Source organism: Macaca fascicularis, chromosome 7, assembly GCF_037993035.2.
Source record: "Macaca fascicularis isolate 582-1 chromosome 7, T2T-MFA8v1.1".
NCBI lineage: Eukaryota > Metazoa > Chordata > Mammalia > Primates > Cercopithecidae > Macaca > Macaca fascicularis.
Window position 1 is genome coordinate 4,375,001 of NC_088381.1, and position 16,483 is coordinate 4,391,483.

Below are 16,483 nucleotides of genomic sequence, written 5' to 3' on the forward strand. Positions count from 1 at the left end.
AGAAGGGGCAGTAGTATCCATGTTAACTACTTCAGGGTCTACCGTAGTCTGTGAGGTTAGGTGGCCAGATGTATTTGTTGTGATAGTGGAAATGACTGATGTGGAATTCATAGGCTTGCTGGTGATAACTGAGGTCCTGGTGGAAGGGACTGGAAGAAGAGTCAGGAAGGAAAGAGGAGGAGGGGAATCCACATGCATAGATATTGGGGACTCCCTTCTCACAGGAGGCTTGAAGAAGGGTGTGAGGCTAGGAGGTATTGGGGGGTCAGAAGTGGGAGGCGCTGCTCCTACGACTGAATGACAAGAGCCTCCTTTCTCATTAGATTGATCCCTCAAAAGGGGAACAAGGTCAGCAGGAAGAGCCCGAGGAGAGTTAGGGATTGTGAATGCTATTCTCTCATCCATTTTTGGTGTGGTGGAAAGTGGAGGGACAGGCAGAATGAGGGGTCCAGTAGCCAGGTCAGCCAAGTCAGGGATGGGCAAAGGAGCTGGGACCTGTGAAGTGTCAGTGTAAGTGGCAAGGGGCAGGGAGTCTGTAGTCTCCACAGGTGGGGAGAAAGAAGGGGCAGGTTGGGTGAAGCTGCTGTTTGTCATGGTCTCTGTTTTATCCTCCAAGATTCTGCTATTCCTTTTATACTCAGGGCTCTTCTCTAAGGTGTGTAGGGCTCCCTCGACAGACAGGCAGGGAAGCTTAGCAGGTGGGGGAAGCTCACCTCGATCCCACAGCAATGGCAGTGAAGGGGGCAGCGGCAGCAGCAGTGGAATCGACATTTTCCTTTTGCAGGGCCTGTTGCGGGCAGCTCTGGGAGGAGCAGCGCTCCTTGGAGGAATACCGAAAGGCTTCCCATCAGGCATCCTCGTTCCGGACATCAGCGGACTCGGCGAGCCTAGAGAGCTGGGCGGTGGCTCTTCATTCGGCACTTCCCCGGCCAACTTCTGCGGCAGCAGGGAGCAGCCCGCGACTGGCTCAGGGGGCGCTGCTGCATCCGGATCAGGCTTTCCAAGATGCCGGGCACATCCGGCCTCGCTGTGTGTGCTGGGCGTGGCAGGGCCTTCCAAGCAGGAGCTCGCTGGAGACGCCTGGGCCTTCTCACTCACGCTGTTTTCTGAGAACCTGTGGTGGACATTTCCCTCCAGAGGCCCAGGGCTGCAGATGAAGGAGGCGAGGTCTTCCTGGGTGCCCTGGGACCTGGATGTGGACGATGCTTCTCCGCTGCTAAGGGGGGCCCTTTTCTCGTCATCCTCCCCTTTGATCTGCACCGGATCCTCACCCGTCTTTGCCCTTCTGGGCCCTTCTTGGGCCCGCACCTCGGTCTCCTCCGGGAGAGTGGCTGGGATGGGCCTCCTGGCCGTGACCGCAGGCGGCTCACTTGGTGAAGGCAGCCGGAGGGTGAACGCGCGGCTGGGAGGAGGGATCCTCACGGAGCCGGGGTGTCCAAACCTCGGGGGGTTCCGAGTAGGCAGCACGGGTGTCTTCCTCGTGGCCAGCCCCCAGCCCACAGCCGGCAGGACCCCCAGAGGGGCGGCCGCAGCCCGCGGGAGAGGACACGGCCTCTTAGGGGCGACGAAGATGCCGCCTGGCGAAGGCCTGCGACGGGCATTCCGGCGGAACAAGCCGCGGAAAGGGCGCGGGGTGGCTGCGGGGTGAACCCGGCCGGGCTGGGAGGCGTCCCGGGCCAGGGGAGCGGGGGCGCCACGCCCTGGCCCTGGTACAGGCCGGCGGCGACACCCGGGTCTAAATTTACTAAACAAATTGCCCATTTAGAGCTAGCCGTGCCTCCTACCGTACAACAGGGTCAGCGGTGGACTCGGCTCTCCTCAGCCACCGCCTCCTCTGGCGACCAAGCACAAACTGACTGGCTGGGCGCCTGCGACGCCTCTGCGAGGTTCCTCACAGAACCAGGGCGCGCCAGCGGGGGCGCAAAACGCAGGGGTCAGAGGGCAAAGGGCGACGCCCTGTCGGCCCCAGCTGTCCCAGGACCCCCGGAAGCCCCGCTGCTGGTGGCACGTGTTGCACCGCGTGGCCTCTGTGAGGGAACTGCTGGGACCTCCGGGCCCGTCGCCAGAGCTCTCGTCACCTGGGCGCCGGCTCTGCTTGTTCCTCGAGGAGCCCTGGCCCGGCGCTGTCGCACGCAGTGGCCCTGTGTCGGCCGTCCCCATTCCCCGGTTCACAGAGGGTACATCTGCTTGAAGTTGAGCACAGGACAACCCATATCCTGCCAGGCTCCTTCAGGACCTTGGCAGTGCCTCTGTGCTGCCTGGAGCCAGGTGTGCCTTCTCTATGGCGCCAGGGTCACCAGCCAGGCCATGAGGGTTTCTGAGGAGGGGACATGGTGCCTTGTCCTGAGTAGATGCTATGCCCTACCACATCTCTTCCTGACAGGCGGGGCCTCTTCACTGCTTTTCTTTTCACAAATTTGTTTTAAACATTTAAGGCTGGGCGCCCGTGGCTCATGCCTTTAATGCCAGCACTTTGTGAGGCCAAGGTGGGTGGATCACCTGAGGTCAGGAGTTCAAGACCAGCCTGACTAACATGGTAAAACTCCGTCTCCACTAAAAATACAAAAATTAACTGGGCGTGGTGGCACGCACTTGTAATCCCAGCTACTAGGGAGGCTGAGGCAGGAGAATCGTTTGAAAGCGGGAGGTGGAGGTTGCAGTGAATCGAGATCACCTCACTGCACTCCAGCCTGGGCGACACAGCAAAACTCTGTCTCAAACAAAACAAAACAAAACAAAACAAAACCACACACACACACACCCCAAACAGCAGCAGCAACAACATTTAAGCCTTAGGCTGCTCCTCAGGTCATTGATATGGCAGTGGCCTCGCCATGCTTCGAACCTGGGCTGTGTGATTCCAGAGCTTGTGCTCTGGCCTGTGTGCCTCCTTGTTATGGACACATCATGTATTCTCATTATTTTCTGTAGTCCTTAGGGTACCTAGCACACAGCACATCTGTACTAAGCACATGCATGCCTAGGGGGAAGCCCTTACTTCACCTCCTAAGTTGATCATGGCAGGCACTGGGCTCCAGTCTCCTCTGAAGACACGGGGCAGTGACCACCAACAGTCAGCAAAGCAGCATCCCATACTGTTCTTCTAATTGAGCCTTGCAGCCCAGATTTCCTTTTTGATCTAGTTTGAAGGATCTAAATATGTAAAGATTATAGTCCAGATCCATTTTGGCCTATCCTGAAAGAAATTCACCAGTGGATTAATCCAAATGGATAAACCAGTTCTCTGGCCCTCTTGGAATATGTTAGAAATTTGCAAGTTAGTAGTGGAGCAATGTATTCGATTAAAATATGATCAACACAATTTGGTCATTGTCAGCATGCCAGCGAGGTCCACTCTTTACTATACATTACTGTCACCTAAGTATAACTATACATATCCTTATGCCCAAGGAAGGAGACTTAATATTGGTTGTTAGGACAAAGGAAATATGTGTTACTGTCTTAAGAGCTGGAAGTTTCAGCATGACAAGAAAGATTTGGAAAATCCTACACATGACCTTATCTAGTTTTAATCTTGTTTCTTTGGTTTATTTAACTGGACTGCTTTGCTCTCTTTGGGCTAATGTTGTGTGCCAGACATAGGACACGTGGAAGGTTCAGAACCAAGAATCAGAGATCAGAAAAAATATTTTAATGTATTTTTTAGTTTAAAAAATTGATTTAAAATAACATCAAGCCTAGTTAACATACTACAAAATCCATTTTATCCCTCTGCTCATATATTTTATAGTATGTCAGAGTAAATGTGGGCTTCCATATCCAACAAAGCTTATGTTTCTAGGACACAAAGTTTTGCTCCGACCCAAATTTTGTTTCAAAAGAGGAGACATATTATAAGTCCTTCCTAACCTCTCAGGGAACAGAGAAATTGTTTAAAGTTATGGCATTTAACTGTAATCTCTTGATATCATTTGTTTGAACAAAAATAATCTGGTACAAATATTGGACAAAGATTTCCTACGAGAACTCTGAAACAAGATGATCAAATGTCAGGCTTATTTGAAAACAATAAATTACAGCCATTTTCCCCCAAAGGGGAAAAATTCATTAAACAAATAATGAATATTGGGGTTTCAGGACAATAAAAGGAAATTTGGACAAGGGTATTCCAGAAAATTCCACCTCTTTATTTTTCTTGTCAAATGGGAATAGATGCTTTTTTTGAATATAAAATCTTCCTTGTCCTTGTGAGGCAAAATAACATTAGATGACAAATGGTTATTCTGAGATCATTTGACTTGACAGAAGCAAGCATGTTGAGATGAAATCTGTTAAGGCAAAATATTTTCCAAAAATTTAATTTAATAATTACATAAATATTGTGATAATAGCAACAATTTATAATTGCCAGCTGAGATTACTTGTAATTTAATAATTTTTTAAGGCACCAATCTCCAATCATATCAAATGAATCTCTGGGTGGCCAGCTTTGTATAGAATCGTGGTAGTGACAATAAACCATACCTAGCACCCTGTGGTTGAACTATCTCGCCAACAATCCACTGTAAGTCATACAGAGTTAATGTGAGGACACACTGAATCTTCTGCACTTTACTGACTCATGAACCTCATTAAATGAACTTCTTTCCCTAAAATAATTTTGGTCTCCTCTCTCGTGAAGAAAAGTTATCTGAAAAAAGAATGTGGAATGTGGAGGAAAGAGACTTTGTTCCAGTGAACGGTTTGCAAACTGCATCCTCTGGTGCAAAACAAAGGTGCATTCCAGAAAACAAAGGGAAGACTTGGGTTTTATAGCAAAAGTTCCCTGTCCAGGTTCCCACATAAGTTTCTTTAGGCAAATGAAGGTTTGAAACTGGCTTAGTTCTGGCCTAGTACAGTGGCTTACATCTGTAATCCCAGCAGTTTGGGAAGCCCAGGTGGGTGGATCACTTGAGATCAGGAGTTTGAGACCAGCCTGGGCAACACGGTGAAACCCTGTCTCTACTAAAACTCCAGAAAAAAAAAAAAAAAAATAGCCGGGTGTGGTGGTGCACACCTGTAATTCCAGCTACTTCGCTGGGTGAGGTGGCAGAGATTGCAGTGAGCCGAGATCATGCCACTGCATTCCAGCCTGGGTGACAGAGTAAGACTCTGTCTCAAAAAAAGAAAAAAAAAGAGAGAGAGAGAGAAAGACAGACAGACATTGGCTTAGTTCCAATTGGCCAGTGCAGTTATAAACTCTAGTCAGCAAATGGCTTCTTGGCTCTATTTTAAATTTAGGCCCAGTTAGCCACACAGGATTCATTAAGAAGAATTGGCTCTTCCAGGTTCACATTTGTCCACAATCTTCTGCCCTTTACTGTAACCAGGGTTCAGCAAGGACAGACTGACTTTGTGCCGCTCCTTCTTAGCATAGCCTTTCCTTGGTTGTTTCATCTATTTCCCTTCCAGTTAACTTTTTTCCAGAAATGTATCAAGACCTTTCTATGGTTGATGACTTCCACAATCTCTTGGCTTTCATTGGTCTACTAAATTTTGGTACTTGTATACTTTTATTTAAGTACAATTTCAGGAGGCACACAAAGTAAATATGTGTTCCTGGTCTGTCACCTTGAACTGAAAGTTCCTGTTCATTCTGGAAGCCAAACTTCCCATAGGAGAAAACTACCCTTAGTATTAACATATGTAGCATTCCAGACTCTAACGTTTCTTGAGGAATCAGTCACTAAGGATTTAGGATATGGTAATTTCTGTATGGGGAAATAATACCTATCCCATGGAGTTGATTGGAAGATTAAATTACATAATCAATATAGAAATGCTTTGTAAAATTTTAATTACTGTGAAAATGCTTTTTATTTTTTGTTACTATATAAATTTTTTTTGACATTTTTAATGTAAGACAGTGCTTTTTTGTTAACTGTTTTGAAAACCAAAGTGCATTTTTCATTAGCTCAATGGAAATGAATGGCATTGTTTGTGAGGGTGGGGATGAAGTCATAGATGTTTCTCGATATCTATTACTTCACAATATTTTCAGCAACTAACTTACTCATGTATTCCTCTTTCCAATGTTATTGAGGACCTACTTCCAGTCAGATGCTTTATTTCAGGTTTTGGCAAACATTTTCTAGGTTTTAGATATTTAAGTCTTTGTGGGCCAAATGCAGTTTCTGTAGCTCCTCTTCCTCTTCCTCTTTTACCTCCTCTCTTTTATTCTTCAAGAACCTTTTTAAAATGTAATCATCATTATTCACTCATAGGACACACAAAATGATCTGTGGGTCATTTTTGCTAACCCCGATCTATGTCTTTACTGAGCAGAAGGCACATCTTTGAGTAAATCACTTGTTTGAATCGATTATTCGTCTCCCCACTTTTTTTTTTTCTTTTTTTTTTTGAGACTGAGTCTTGCTCTGTCGTCTAGGCTAGAGTGCAGTGGTGCAATCTCGGCTCACTGCAACCTCCGCCTCCCAGGTTCAAGAGATGCCCCTGCCTCAGCCTTCCGAGTAGCTGGGATTACAGGCAACTGCCACCATGCCCGGCTAATTTTTATATTTTTAGTAGAGACGGGGTTTCACCATCTTGGCCAGGCTGGTTTGAACTCCTGACCTCATGATCCACCCGCCTCAGCCTCCCAAAGTGCTGAGATTACTGGTGTGAGCCAATGCGCCCAGCCTAGTCTCCGCAATCTTGTCCTTAATTTCCTACAATCTCTAATCAAAATGATATCCAAGAGAGATCCTGTGGAAACGTAAGTCAGATAATATCACCCAAGCCTCTTCAATGGCTTACTCAAAGCAAAAGCCAAAGTCCTTAAAATGCCTCCAAAACCCTAGCAATCAGAGGTCTCCATTTCTTTTCTGACTTCATTTCCTTCTCTCCACTCTGATCCCTCTCTCCCCTACACAGTGACATCATCCTTTCTGTTACCTGAATAGTGTATGAACACTTTTGCCCATGGTTGTCCCATCTGACTGTTTTCTTTACCATTTCTTTTCTAACACTCATTTCCCAGACATACACATTGTTGTTTCCTAGGATCCCATTACGCTTCTTCTTAAATTCTACCTTCCACATAATTTCAGATTGCAACCCCCACATCAACTGACACTCTTCGCCTCCCTTCCCTGCATTATATTTCTTTCTAGGATGTACCTGATATACTATTTATTTTACCTATTTATTTAAATTTAATTTACATGTGTATACTTATGTTTATATATTTGTTTATTCATCTGTTTATTTTTGCCCCCATCCCCCACTAAAATAGAAGGTAGGAATATTTACCTTTTTTTTTTTTCGCTGCTAATATTCCTTGAATATACCTGTAAACCAGTATTTGATATTTGGTAGGGTATCAATAATTTTCTTGAATGAATAAAGGTGTGGGTGGATTAGTGAATTAATCCCTAGGGTTTCTGAACTGAAGATTTGTGTGAAGAGGAAGGCAGCACGGTTGGGAAAAGGTACTGTGAGAAGCAGTATTTAGAGTTCCCTGATGTGTATCTTAATACATAGATTTTTGTTCATTTAAATAATTTTAACAGGGTAGTTAGGAACTAGTTTAGGGAGACACATCACAAAATTTTTGTAGTGGATTCTGTAGGGTTCTTTTAAAGTATGTATAAGTATTAAAATATATGCATGCATATACACCTCTATTAATTTATTGAATGCTTTAAAAGAGCCCTTTGAAGTAGCAAGTATCAGTATTCTTCATTTACAGATGAGCTTAACTCATCAAGGTTATATCATAATTTAGTTATAAATGTAAAACTAAACTGTGAGTTTTTCAGCACATCCTCCCTAGAAAGCTGTGACTTATTAATGAGGTCCTGGTAACCCACAGAGATTTATTCAGCTTCCAACAATGTACAAACTATGGACTCAGTTATGGGCTACTCATTTTAATAAAGGGAAAAAGATTTATCCAGCACAAAACATAGGGAATATTAAATGTTATTTTCTATTAAGATAAGTAATGGGAATAGTAGACTTCAGTCTTTCTAAAATAGCTTGAGACCATCATATCTGCATTATGGCCATGGGGATGTTCAGCCGACTGCCCTTCTCTGTCACTCAGAAGAATTCCCATATTATATAATTATACTTATTGAAACAGATAAGGGACATTGGGTGGTTCAGAATTCTTCAGCTTGATTTTTCCAGAAGTCTTGCCTGTAAAATGAAGATAGTTGGTCTGAACACATTCAGGTATATAGAGGTTGTTATTAGGATCTTAATTTTGGCAGTGAATGATATGAGCTCACTTTATCTCTGCAGCCTCTCATACACCTATGTCCAACTCTGTTTTGTGTTTGGAAATAATCAAGTATAAGTTAAAAATCAAGGTAACTACAACAAATTATTTATTGGTGTATATAAGCATGCAGAACTAAATGTGATCTAGTTCAAATATTTATTTAGTGTTGTATATTGGGGAGGAGCCTTCAAGGTATCAGAAAATGAAATTTAACTGTCCTGTTGTAAACTACAGTACATGCACACATTGAATTACCAGCTGTGCTCACCTATAGAATCATCTTCAGGTACTACATGTTTCTATGTACCTGGTATGTATCATCTAGCTTTCAGAATTTTTCAGATACTTCTTAGTACTCCAATTTCAATCTTGCCAGGACCTGCAACCAGTTATGTAGAAGAGAAGAATTTTATTTTCTGTTTATTTATCTGTGTTCAGAACCCAATGAAAGAACAATAAAGTGGAATTGAGGATATCTAGGTTCTTGTTCCAGATCTACCAAAAAATAATTGTGTCCCCTTGAAAAAGTCATAGTCATTTTGGGGTCCCTTTACTTCTCTTTGTTTTGACAGAGTCCTACTTGACTCAAAAATTATTTGATTCTTTGTAGTAGTTGTTTATATGTCATTGGTACCATAGTAGTTGTTTATATGTCATTGGTATATGTCATTGGTATTCTAAAACAAATAAAGACAATTAAATATGAAGCTGTGAAGCATCTCTTTATGTCTTTAGAGCTTCCTCCATTTTATAGAAGATAAAATGGCAGAGATAGAACAGAAGTGGATGGTTTGACTGGGGGTCCAAAACGGAACTAAAACGTATTTCCTTCATTTCTTGAGCTCACTTAGCTAACACATAGCCTGCTGTATATTAAATTGCATTTTAAAGGGGGGTATTCTTATAGGTCTTCCAACTAATAGCAGAACATAATGAAATTCTTAAAAGACCACCAAACCTTGTGAGATTTACAGCTGTATTTTCACGTAAAGCAAGTTGTATAAATGCCAAATAATCACCTGAACTTCTAGATACTTCTCAGAACTAAAGTTCTGAACCGCTTGAGGTTTGCTTCTGGCTATCTGAAGTTTATGCCAGATAGCAAGGAGTAAACCAAGGAGAAAATAGAAAAGTGGTTAACTGGATTTTAATACCAAATAAGCATTTAAATATTTACCTATGATACATGAATTTATTGTACCTATTAATTACATTATCTGTGGGAAATGCAAAACTATTTGATACATAGGCTGCTGGATTTATCTATTTTCCCAAAAAGACTGTGACTTTCTGAGGAGGAATTATATTTCACTATCATCTATAACCAGAACTTAACACAATGTCCAGGAAACAGTCAATAAATACGCAATAGGTTAATTAGCAGATGGAGACATGACTTTTCTTCCACAGGAACACATTCTTATGAAAGTGCCAAGACATGAACAAACAGAAAAAATTATTTCTAGTTACAAAGTGGCAACTGACATAGAAACGATACAAACAAGAAGTACTGTACTAATTCAAAGGAGGCATAAAAGCTGTTATGGGATTTTCATAAGATAAGTCATTTGAAGAAGGGAGAGATGGCTTTTGAGTTAATCAGGGGAGAAGTCACAGAAAACCTAGCTTTTGGCCTAAGCTTGAGTTTAAATCAAAATTGTAATGTGATTATATTACAGGTGAAGGTAATGGGATAAACTCACTGCACTAAGACTTGCAGAGCTTAGGATGGTTGTCCAAGATCCAAAAACGAATACATTGTGGACCAGAATTCCAATGAAGTCCTGATGAACTCTAAACTCCAAGATTTTTCTGTGTTATTTTATGTTACCTTTAACAATAATTTTTTTGGTGGTATGGTAGAAACTGGCTTTAGAATGTGGGTGAAAAATAATGGCATTGAAGAATGAATGGTCTTTGCCCTATTATCAATGAATGTGAAGAATACATTAAAAGGTTCAATGAAAAGACTAATCAACAAGAGTGACATAAACAAAATGTCAGACTAGGAAGCTCCAAGCTCTGGAAACACCAAAAACACCAAAGAAAGAAACAGAAACTGGCTCCACTAACCTTATAGAAACTCTGGAAAATAGTCAAAGTTTTTAGCAAACAAACACATTCTGAATCAGGAAAAAGTCACCTTCAAATGTTAAGAAATGTGTTACTTTCACCTGGCTTTGCGCAAATGCCCATCTCCCTTCTCATGTATCATCATCTTGGCCTGGGAGAGATGACAGGCCAGTTACCAGTCCCCCCACCCAAATTAGCAGAAGAGAATATTTTATCTGCAATGTTCTAACCTTTCCGGGTGCTGCTTGAAGGACTGATTTCTATTTCTCCTAACTCAGATTTCAGGTGGAAAAAATGTCAGCTTTCTGCTTGTCAAAGCTACAGGGAGACTACAGACCTGATGCCTGGGATAAAGATTACAGGTGGATATATACAATAGACCATCTAAGACCCAGAGGGGAATCAAGGGTGAGACTCTCTGGAAAATTAAGACATTCAATGGAAGCCATGTATATGGGAGAGTTGAGAAGGCCACTTTCAGGCCCAGGAAAGATACATACTCAGAAAAGACCTAAGAAGACCTTAAATTTTCACCTATGGATGTCCCTAGGCTCAGAGAGAGTCCAGCTAATGGGTGAAGGACTGCCCTGAACAGAGCCAGTCTGCAAAAATAGGGTATGTGGCTATTTTTCAAATGTCCAGTTTTCTTTTTTTCTTTTTGAGACAGACTTTTGGTCTGTCTCCCAGGCTGGACTGCAGTGGTGCGATCTTGGCTTACTGAAACCTCTGCCTCCTGGATTCAAGCAATTCTCCACCTCAGCCTCCAAGAAGCTGGGACTACAGGCACCTGCCACCAAGCCTGACTGATTTTTTTTTTTTTTTTAGTATTTTTTAGTAGAGACAGAGTTTCAGCATGTTGACCAGGCTGGTCTCGAACTCCCGACCTCAGGTGATCCACCCGCCTCGGCCTCCCAAAGTGCTGAGATTACAGGCATGAGCCACCACACCCAGCCAAATGTCCAGTTTTCAACACTGACATATCACAAGGCACACAAAGAAATGGAAAAACATGACCTAATTAAAGGAACAAATTTAACTGACTGAAACCATTCCTGAGGAGTCCAGAAAGAGGATGAAGAAAGCTAACAGAGCTTAAGGTAAATGTGGGACACCATCAAAGGGACCTATATGCATTATGAGAGTTCAGGAAGGCAAAGAAAGAGAACAAAGGCCAAAGGGAATATTTAAAGAAATAATTACTAAAAACTTCCAAATTTGATAAAAGATATGAATCTATAAATCCAGTAAGCTCAGTGAACTCCAAGACAGATCTAATGACACTTCCACTCAAACATATTATTACCAATCTGTTGAAAGACAAAAAACAAAGAGAGACTCTTGAAAGCAGCAACAAAGAAGCAACTCCTCGTGCACAGGTCATTGTCAGTAAGATTATCAAACAGCTTATCAGACAGCAACTTTGGAATCCAGAGTTGGTAGGATGATATATTTAAAGTGTTAAAAGGAAAAAAAAAAAAACAAACTTGTCAACTGAGAATTCTATACCTACCACAAATGTCCACCATGATGAGGAGAAAACTAAGACATTTTCAGACAAGAAAAAGCTAAAGGATTCATTATCACTGATCTTCTTTAGAAGAAATGGTAAAGGCAGTCTTTCAGATTGAAATGGAAGGATGCTATACAGTAACTCAAAGCCAGCCTTTCTCAGACTCTTCTACAAAGTTGAAGAGGGAGGAAATAACTTTCTAGCTTATCCTGTGAGGCCAGCATTACCCTGATGCTACAGCCAGACAAATATAATATGGGAAAAAGAAAAATACAGGTCACTATCTCTTATGAAGATTGATTTACAAATAAAAAAACTTCAACAAAATATGAACAGAGTGAATTCATCAGCATATTAGAAGGATTATGCCCTATGACCAAGTGTCATATTTCTGTGTCTAGCTGCATTTTAGGATGGCAAATAGAATAAAAGGGTGATTTCCATCATTGGATTTGATTGAATTAATGCATTTTCTTATCCATTTCAGAGAGTTCAGGGACTTAAATCCAGGTTGCTCACCAGCAGTCCGAGGAGGCTACCCAAAGGAGTAGCCCCATGAAATGAGAGCAGTGATATCCTGGTAAACTTCTGATTCTTTTTTTCTGAAGGAAATAGCCGTACTTCATTGGTTACAGGCTTAAAGGCATAGTTCAATTAATTAAAAGAGTCGAAAGCAGGGGATTTTTAGTTAAAAAAAAAAAAGTTTTATTTTCATTTTTAATGTTGCTTCCATGTAAAGGGAATTTGACTAGTATACTTTTTGACCTCTAATCCCGGGTAGATGAAATGACGAGACGGTTGGAATCAACAATTGGCCATGCTTTGTTCTGCTCCATTTTCTTCATCTTGGGAGTAAGCCTTCCTATAGAGACAATAGTCTCTGCTCCTCCATGCAACATAGGCATGTGTCTTTTATGGGCATGCCTCTCTCCCACGGGCCTGTCTAGAAGGAACTGGCTGCAACAGAGTGGGCAAGTCTGTATAATTCCGGAGTTCAGCTAGCAGACTCACTTGTCTGTCTCATTAAACCATATTTTCCAACATGGGCTCTATCAATAAAAAGGTGACAATCAGGGCTGGCCAGAATGTGTAAACCCTAGGGAAAATGAAAATTCAGGGTGCCTTGTTCAAAATATAAGGAAAAAAGTGCTGTTAAAGGCATTTTCACTGAGTTGAATAGCATTTCTGCAAATTAACGTTCAGCTGGAATGTGTGAATGTCACCTTATCTGGAAATAGAGTTAGTATTTTTTTTTCCAGATATAATCAACTTAAGATGAAGTTGCACTGGGTTAGGGTACAAGAACTAACAACTTGTATTCTTAAAAGGAGAAAGAGATTTGGAAACACACATACAAAGAGAGGGAAGATAGCCATGTGATGATGGAGGCAGAGATTGAAGTGATGCAGATGTGCTGTCAAATGATGCCAAGGTTTGTTGACAACCATCAGAAACCAAAAGAAGCAAGGAACGATGCTTCCTCAGAGCCTTTGGAGAGAACATGACCCTGCCAACATATCGATTTTCAGACTTTTATCCTCCAGAACTGTAAAGGAGTAAATTTATATTGGTTATGCCATACAGTTTGTGGTACAATTGGTCCTTCATATCCACAGGTTCCACACCCATGCATTCAACCAACTAGAAATCTAAAATACAATACAACAAAAAATAATACAATGAAAAAATATAGTGTAACATCTATTTACAATGCATTTGTATTGTATTTGGTATTACAAGTAATCTAAAGGTGATTTTAAGTATACAGGAGAATGTATGTGGGTTATATGTAAATACTAAGCCATTTTATATACAGGACTTGAGCATTTGTGGACTTTGGTATTCGCAGGGGTTCTGGAACCAATTACCATCAGATACCAAGGGACTACTATATTTTATTTTGGAAGCCCTAGGAAAGTAATACAGTACTAACAAATGAAGACCTAGATGTGGTGGCATATACCTGGAGTCCCAGCTACTTGGGAGGCTGAGGTGGGAGAATTTCTTGAACCTAGGAGCTTGAGGCTGCACTAAGCCATGATTGTGCCACTGCACTCCAATCTGTACACAGAGTGAGACTCTGTCTCTAAAAGATAAGTAACTAAGAAAATCCATCCATCCATCCATCAATCAATCAATCAATCAAATAAAACATGAAGCTTTTTCTTTTCTTCTGTAGTCTCTCTACTTTCATATGAGTTTTTTTAAAAATTTGCTATTTAATATTTTTAAGTAAATGAAAATTATAATGTAAAGTTATTAGCATTAATTTTAACATTCCTCTTTATATCAAAGAGTGCTAGTTTTACATGTAAATATAAGAACATTTATCTGATATGCAAAATTTCCAAAAAGTCACACAATTTCTGTTTTGTAGCTTGTATATGCACATGTGTTTTTTTCTTTTTTATTTGTTTAAACATTGCAGTGGAAATGCTGTACAAAAATAATTCAACTGTTTTTATGTCACTTTTTAATATGCACACATTCTACCCAAACTCTCTATCTTCAGCTGACTGATGAGTAAGAAAAGACTAAAAGGAAAAGTGGGTTTCTCACTTTTTCCCTTTTTTATGTCATCAATTTCAGCATAAGTGGTGGCCAATATTGGAAAATAACACAAATAAGAAAGAATGTAATGGACAGTAGCCTCTTGGAGCTGTCAGCACCTTCACTTACTCAGTCATAGATGACTAGTTGATGATTAGCACCCCTGAGAATTTCTTATAGTTAATTTTAAGTCTTATATTCCTTGCAGTTAAGGATTTTAGGCACTGCAATTAAGGATTTTAATAGGAAAAAAGTAGACTCATCTATTTTGGAACAAAGTTTATCAGTTTTACTTTTGGAACATCTGCATCAGTCTTATCCTCTTTAGACATTGAATGCCCTTCCCCCAACTAAGTTGTATACTTCTTAAAGTCAGGACTAAGTTTTACAACTCTTGTTTCCCCCTCAATATTTAACTAGAAGATGCCTTCTATCAACATGTGTAGATTTATTTTAAATAACATAAGTACATGTGTGTTTCCATTTCTCTCTGGGAAATGAGGCTAAATTCCACAACATTCACATATCAAGCCCTTAAATTTCTTTGAACCTAATGATTTACAAATGGGTAGCATATCTTCCCTCCTGCTTCACCACATTCTCAGATGGTTCTTTCAAAATATGGTCACTAATTATTAACTGCAAAGAAATAATGAGCAAAAAAAGAGAAAGAAATTGCTTACCAAAACAACTTCCGTATCTTTCACTTTCACTTTATTGCATATCATATTTTAAAAGCCCACTCAAAATGGATAAAAACTTAAAATACATGGAAGTGTAAAGCTAATGGAATAAAACATAGGGGAAAATCTTTCTCACATTGGTTTGGGCGATTAGTTTCTGCATATGAGCTCAAGAACATGGGTAATAATAGCAAAAATAGACAAATGGAACTGCATCAAACTAAAGACTGCACAGCACAGGAAAAAATTAACAGTGAATAGACAACTTACAGACTGAGACAAAAACAACTCAATAACAAAGAAAACAAACCAACAAAAAAGTTCCAATGATCTGAGAAGACATTTCTCAAAAGAAAACCTACAAATGGTGAAAATGAATATTAAAAATTCTCAACTTTGATCATCAGAAAAACGCAAATTAAAACCACAATGAGATATCATCTCACACCAGTTAGAATGGCTATTTTCAAAAAGACAAATGCTAACCAGTGTTGGCAAGGATGTGGAGAAAAGGGAACACTTGTACATTGATGCTGGGGAAGTAAATGGTATTTGGAAAAATGGTATAGGAGTTCCTCAAAAACCAAATAGTAAAACTACCATATGATCCAACAATCTTACTTCTGGGTATATACCCAAAAGATGTGAAATTGCTATGTGGGAGAGAGATCTGCATTCCCATGTTCATTTCAGCATTATTCATAACAGTAAAGACATGGGAGCAAACTAAATGTCCATCAATTGAATAAAGAAAATAAAAACGAAATAAAATTTAATAAATACTATTTTGCCCATTAAATGAAGGCTATTTAGTTATTTATGACAAGGATGGAATTGAAGGATGTTATACTAAGCAAAATATGTCAGGTCCAGAAAGACAAATAATGAATGATGTCATTTATTTGTGGAATCTAGTAAAAGTAATCTCATAGGAACACAGAGGATAAATAAAGGTGGTTACCAGAGGCTGGGGAGGCTGGCAAGGGACAAAGAATGGGAAGATGTTCGTCAGAATGGAATGTTTCAGTTAGACCGGAGAAATATTGATCTATTGATGATCTATTGCACTACATGGTAACCACTATTGATAACAGTATATTGTATATTCCAAAATTGCTAAAAGTATAGATTTTTAAATGTTCTCATTACACTAAAAAATAAGTTGGTGAGGTGATTGAAATGTTATTTAGCTTGTTAAATCTTTCTGCGGTTGTGCATAGATCAAAGCATCATACTGCACTTTATAAATATACACAATTATTTGTCAGTAGAAAAAAAGAAAATGGTGCATACTAGGCATGGAAAGGAAATCTACACAGTTAGCCAGGAGCATCATGTAGTGCCAGAAAGTAAGAAAATGGTAATCAACAACACAACCAACCAAACAAAAATAATCTAATTGCAGTGGTGTGGATGTTTCAGAATGACACAGGAGTCCAC

The 16,483-nt window shown here is 40.5% G+C and overlaps 1 protein-coding gene across 1 annotated transcript in view; it reads right to left on the reverse strand.

Moving 5' to 3' along the window:
* The window catches only part of NPAP1 (nuclear pore associated protein 1), a 9,669-nt gene extending 6,195 nt beyond the window's left edge, over positions 1-3,474 (reverse strand). Inside the window, exon 1 of the mRNA XM_005558935.5 lies at positions 1-3,474. This exon is cut by the window's left edge and continues 6,195 nt beyond it. Coding sequence (XP_005558992.3) covers positions 1-1,761 — 1,761 coding nt within the window. The 5' untranslated portion in view covers positions 1,762-3,474.
* Between the last annotated feature and the right edge of the window lie 13,009 nt (positions 3,475-16,483).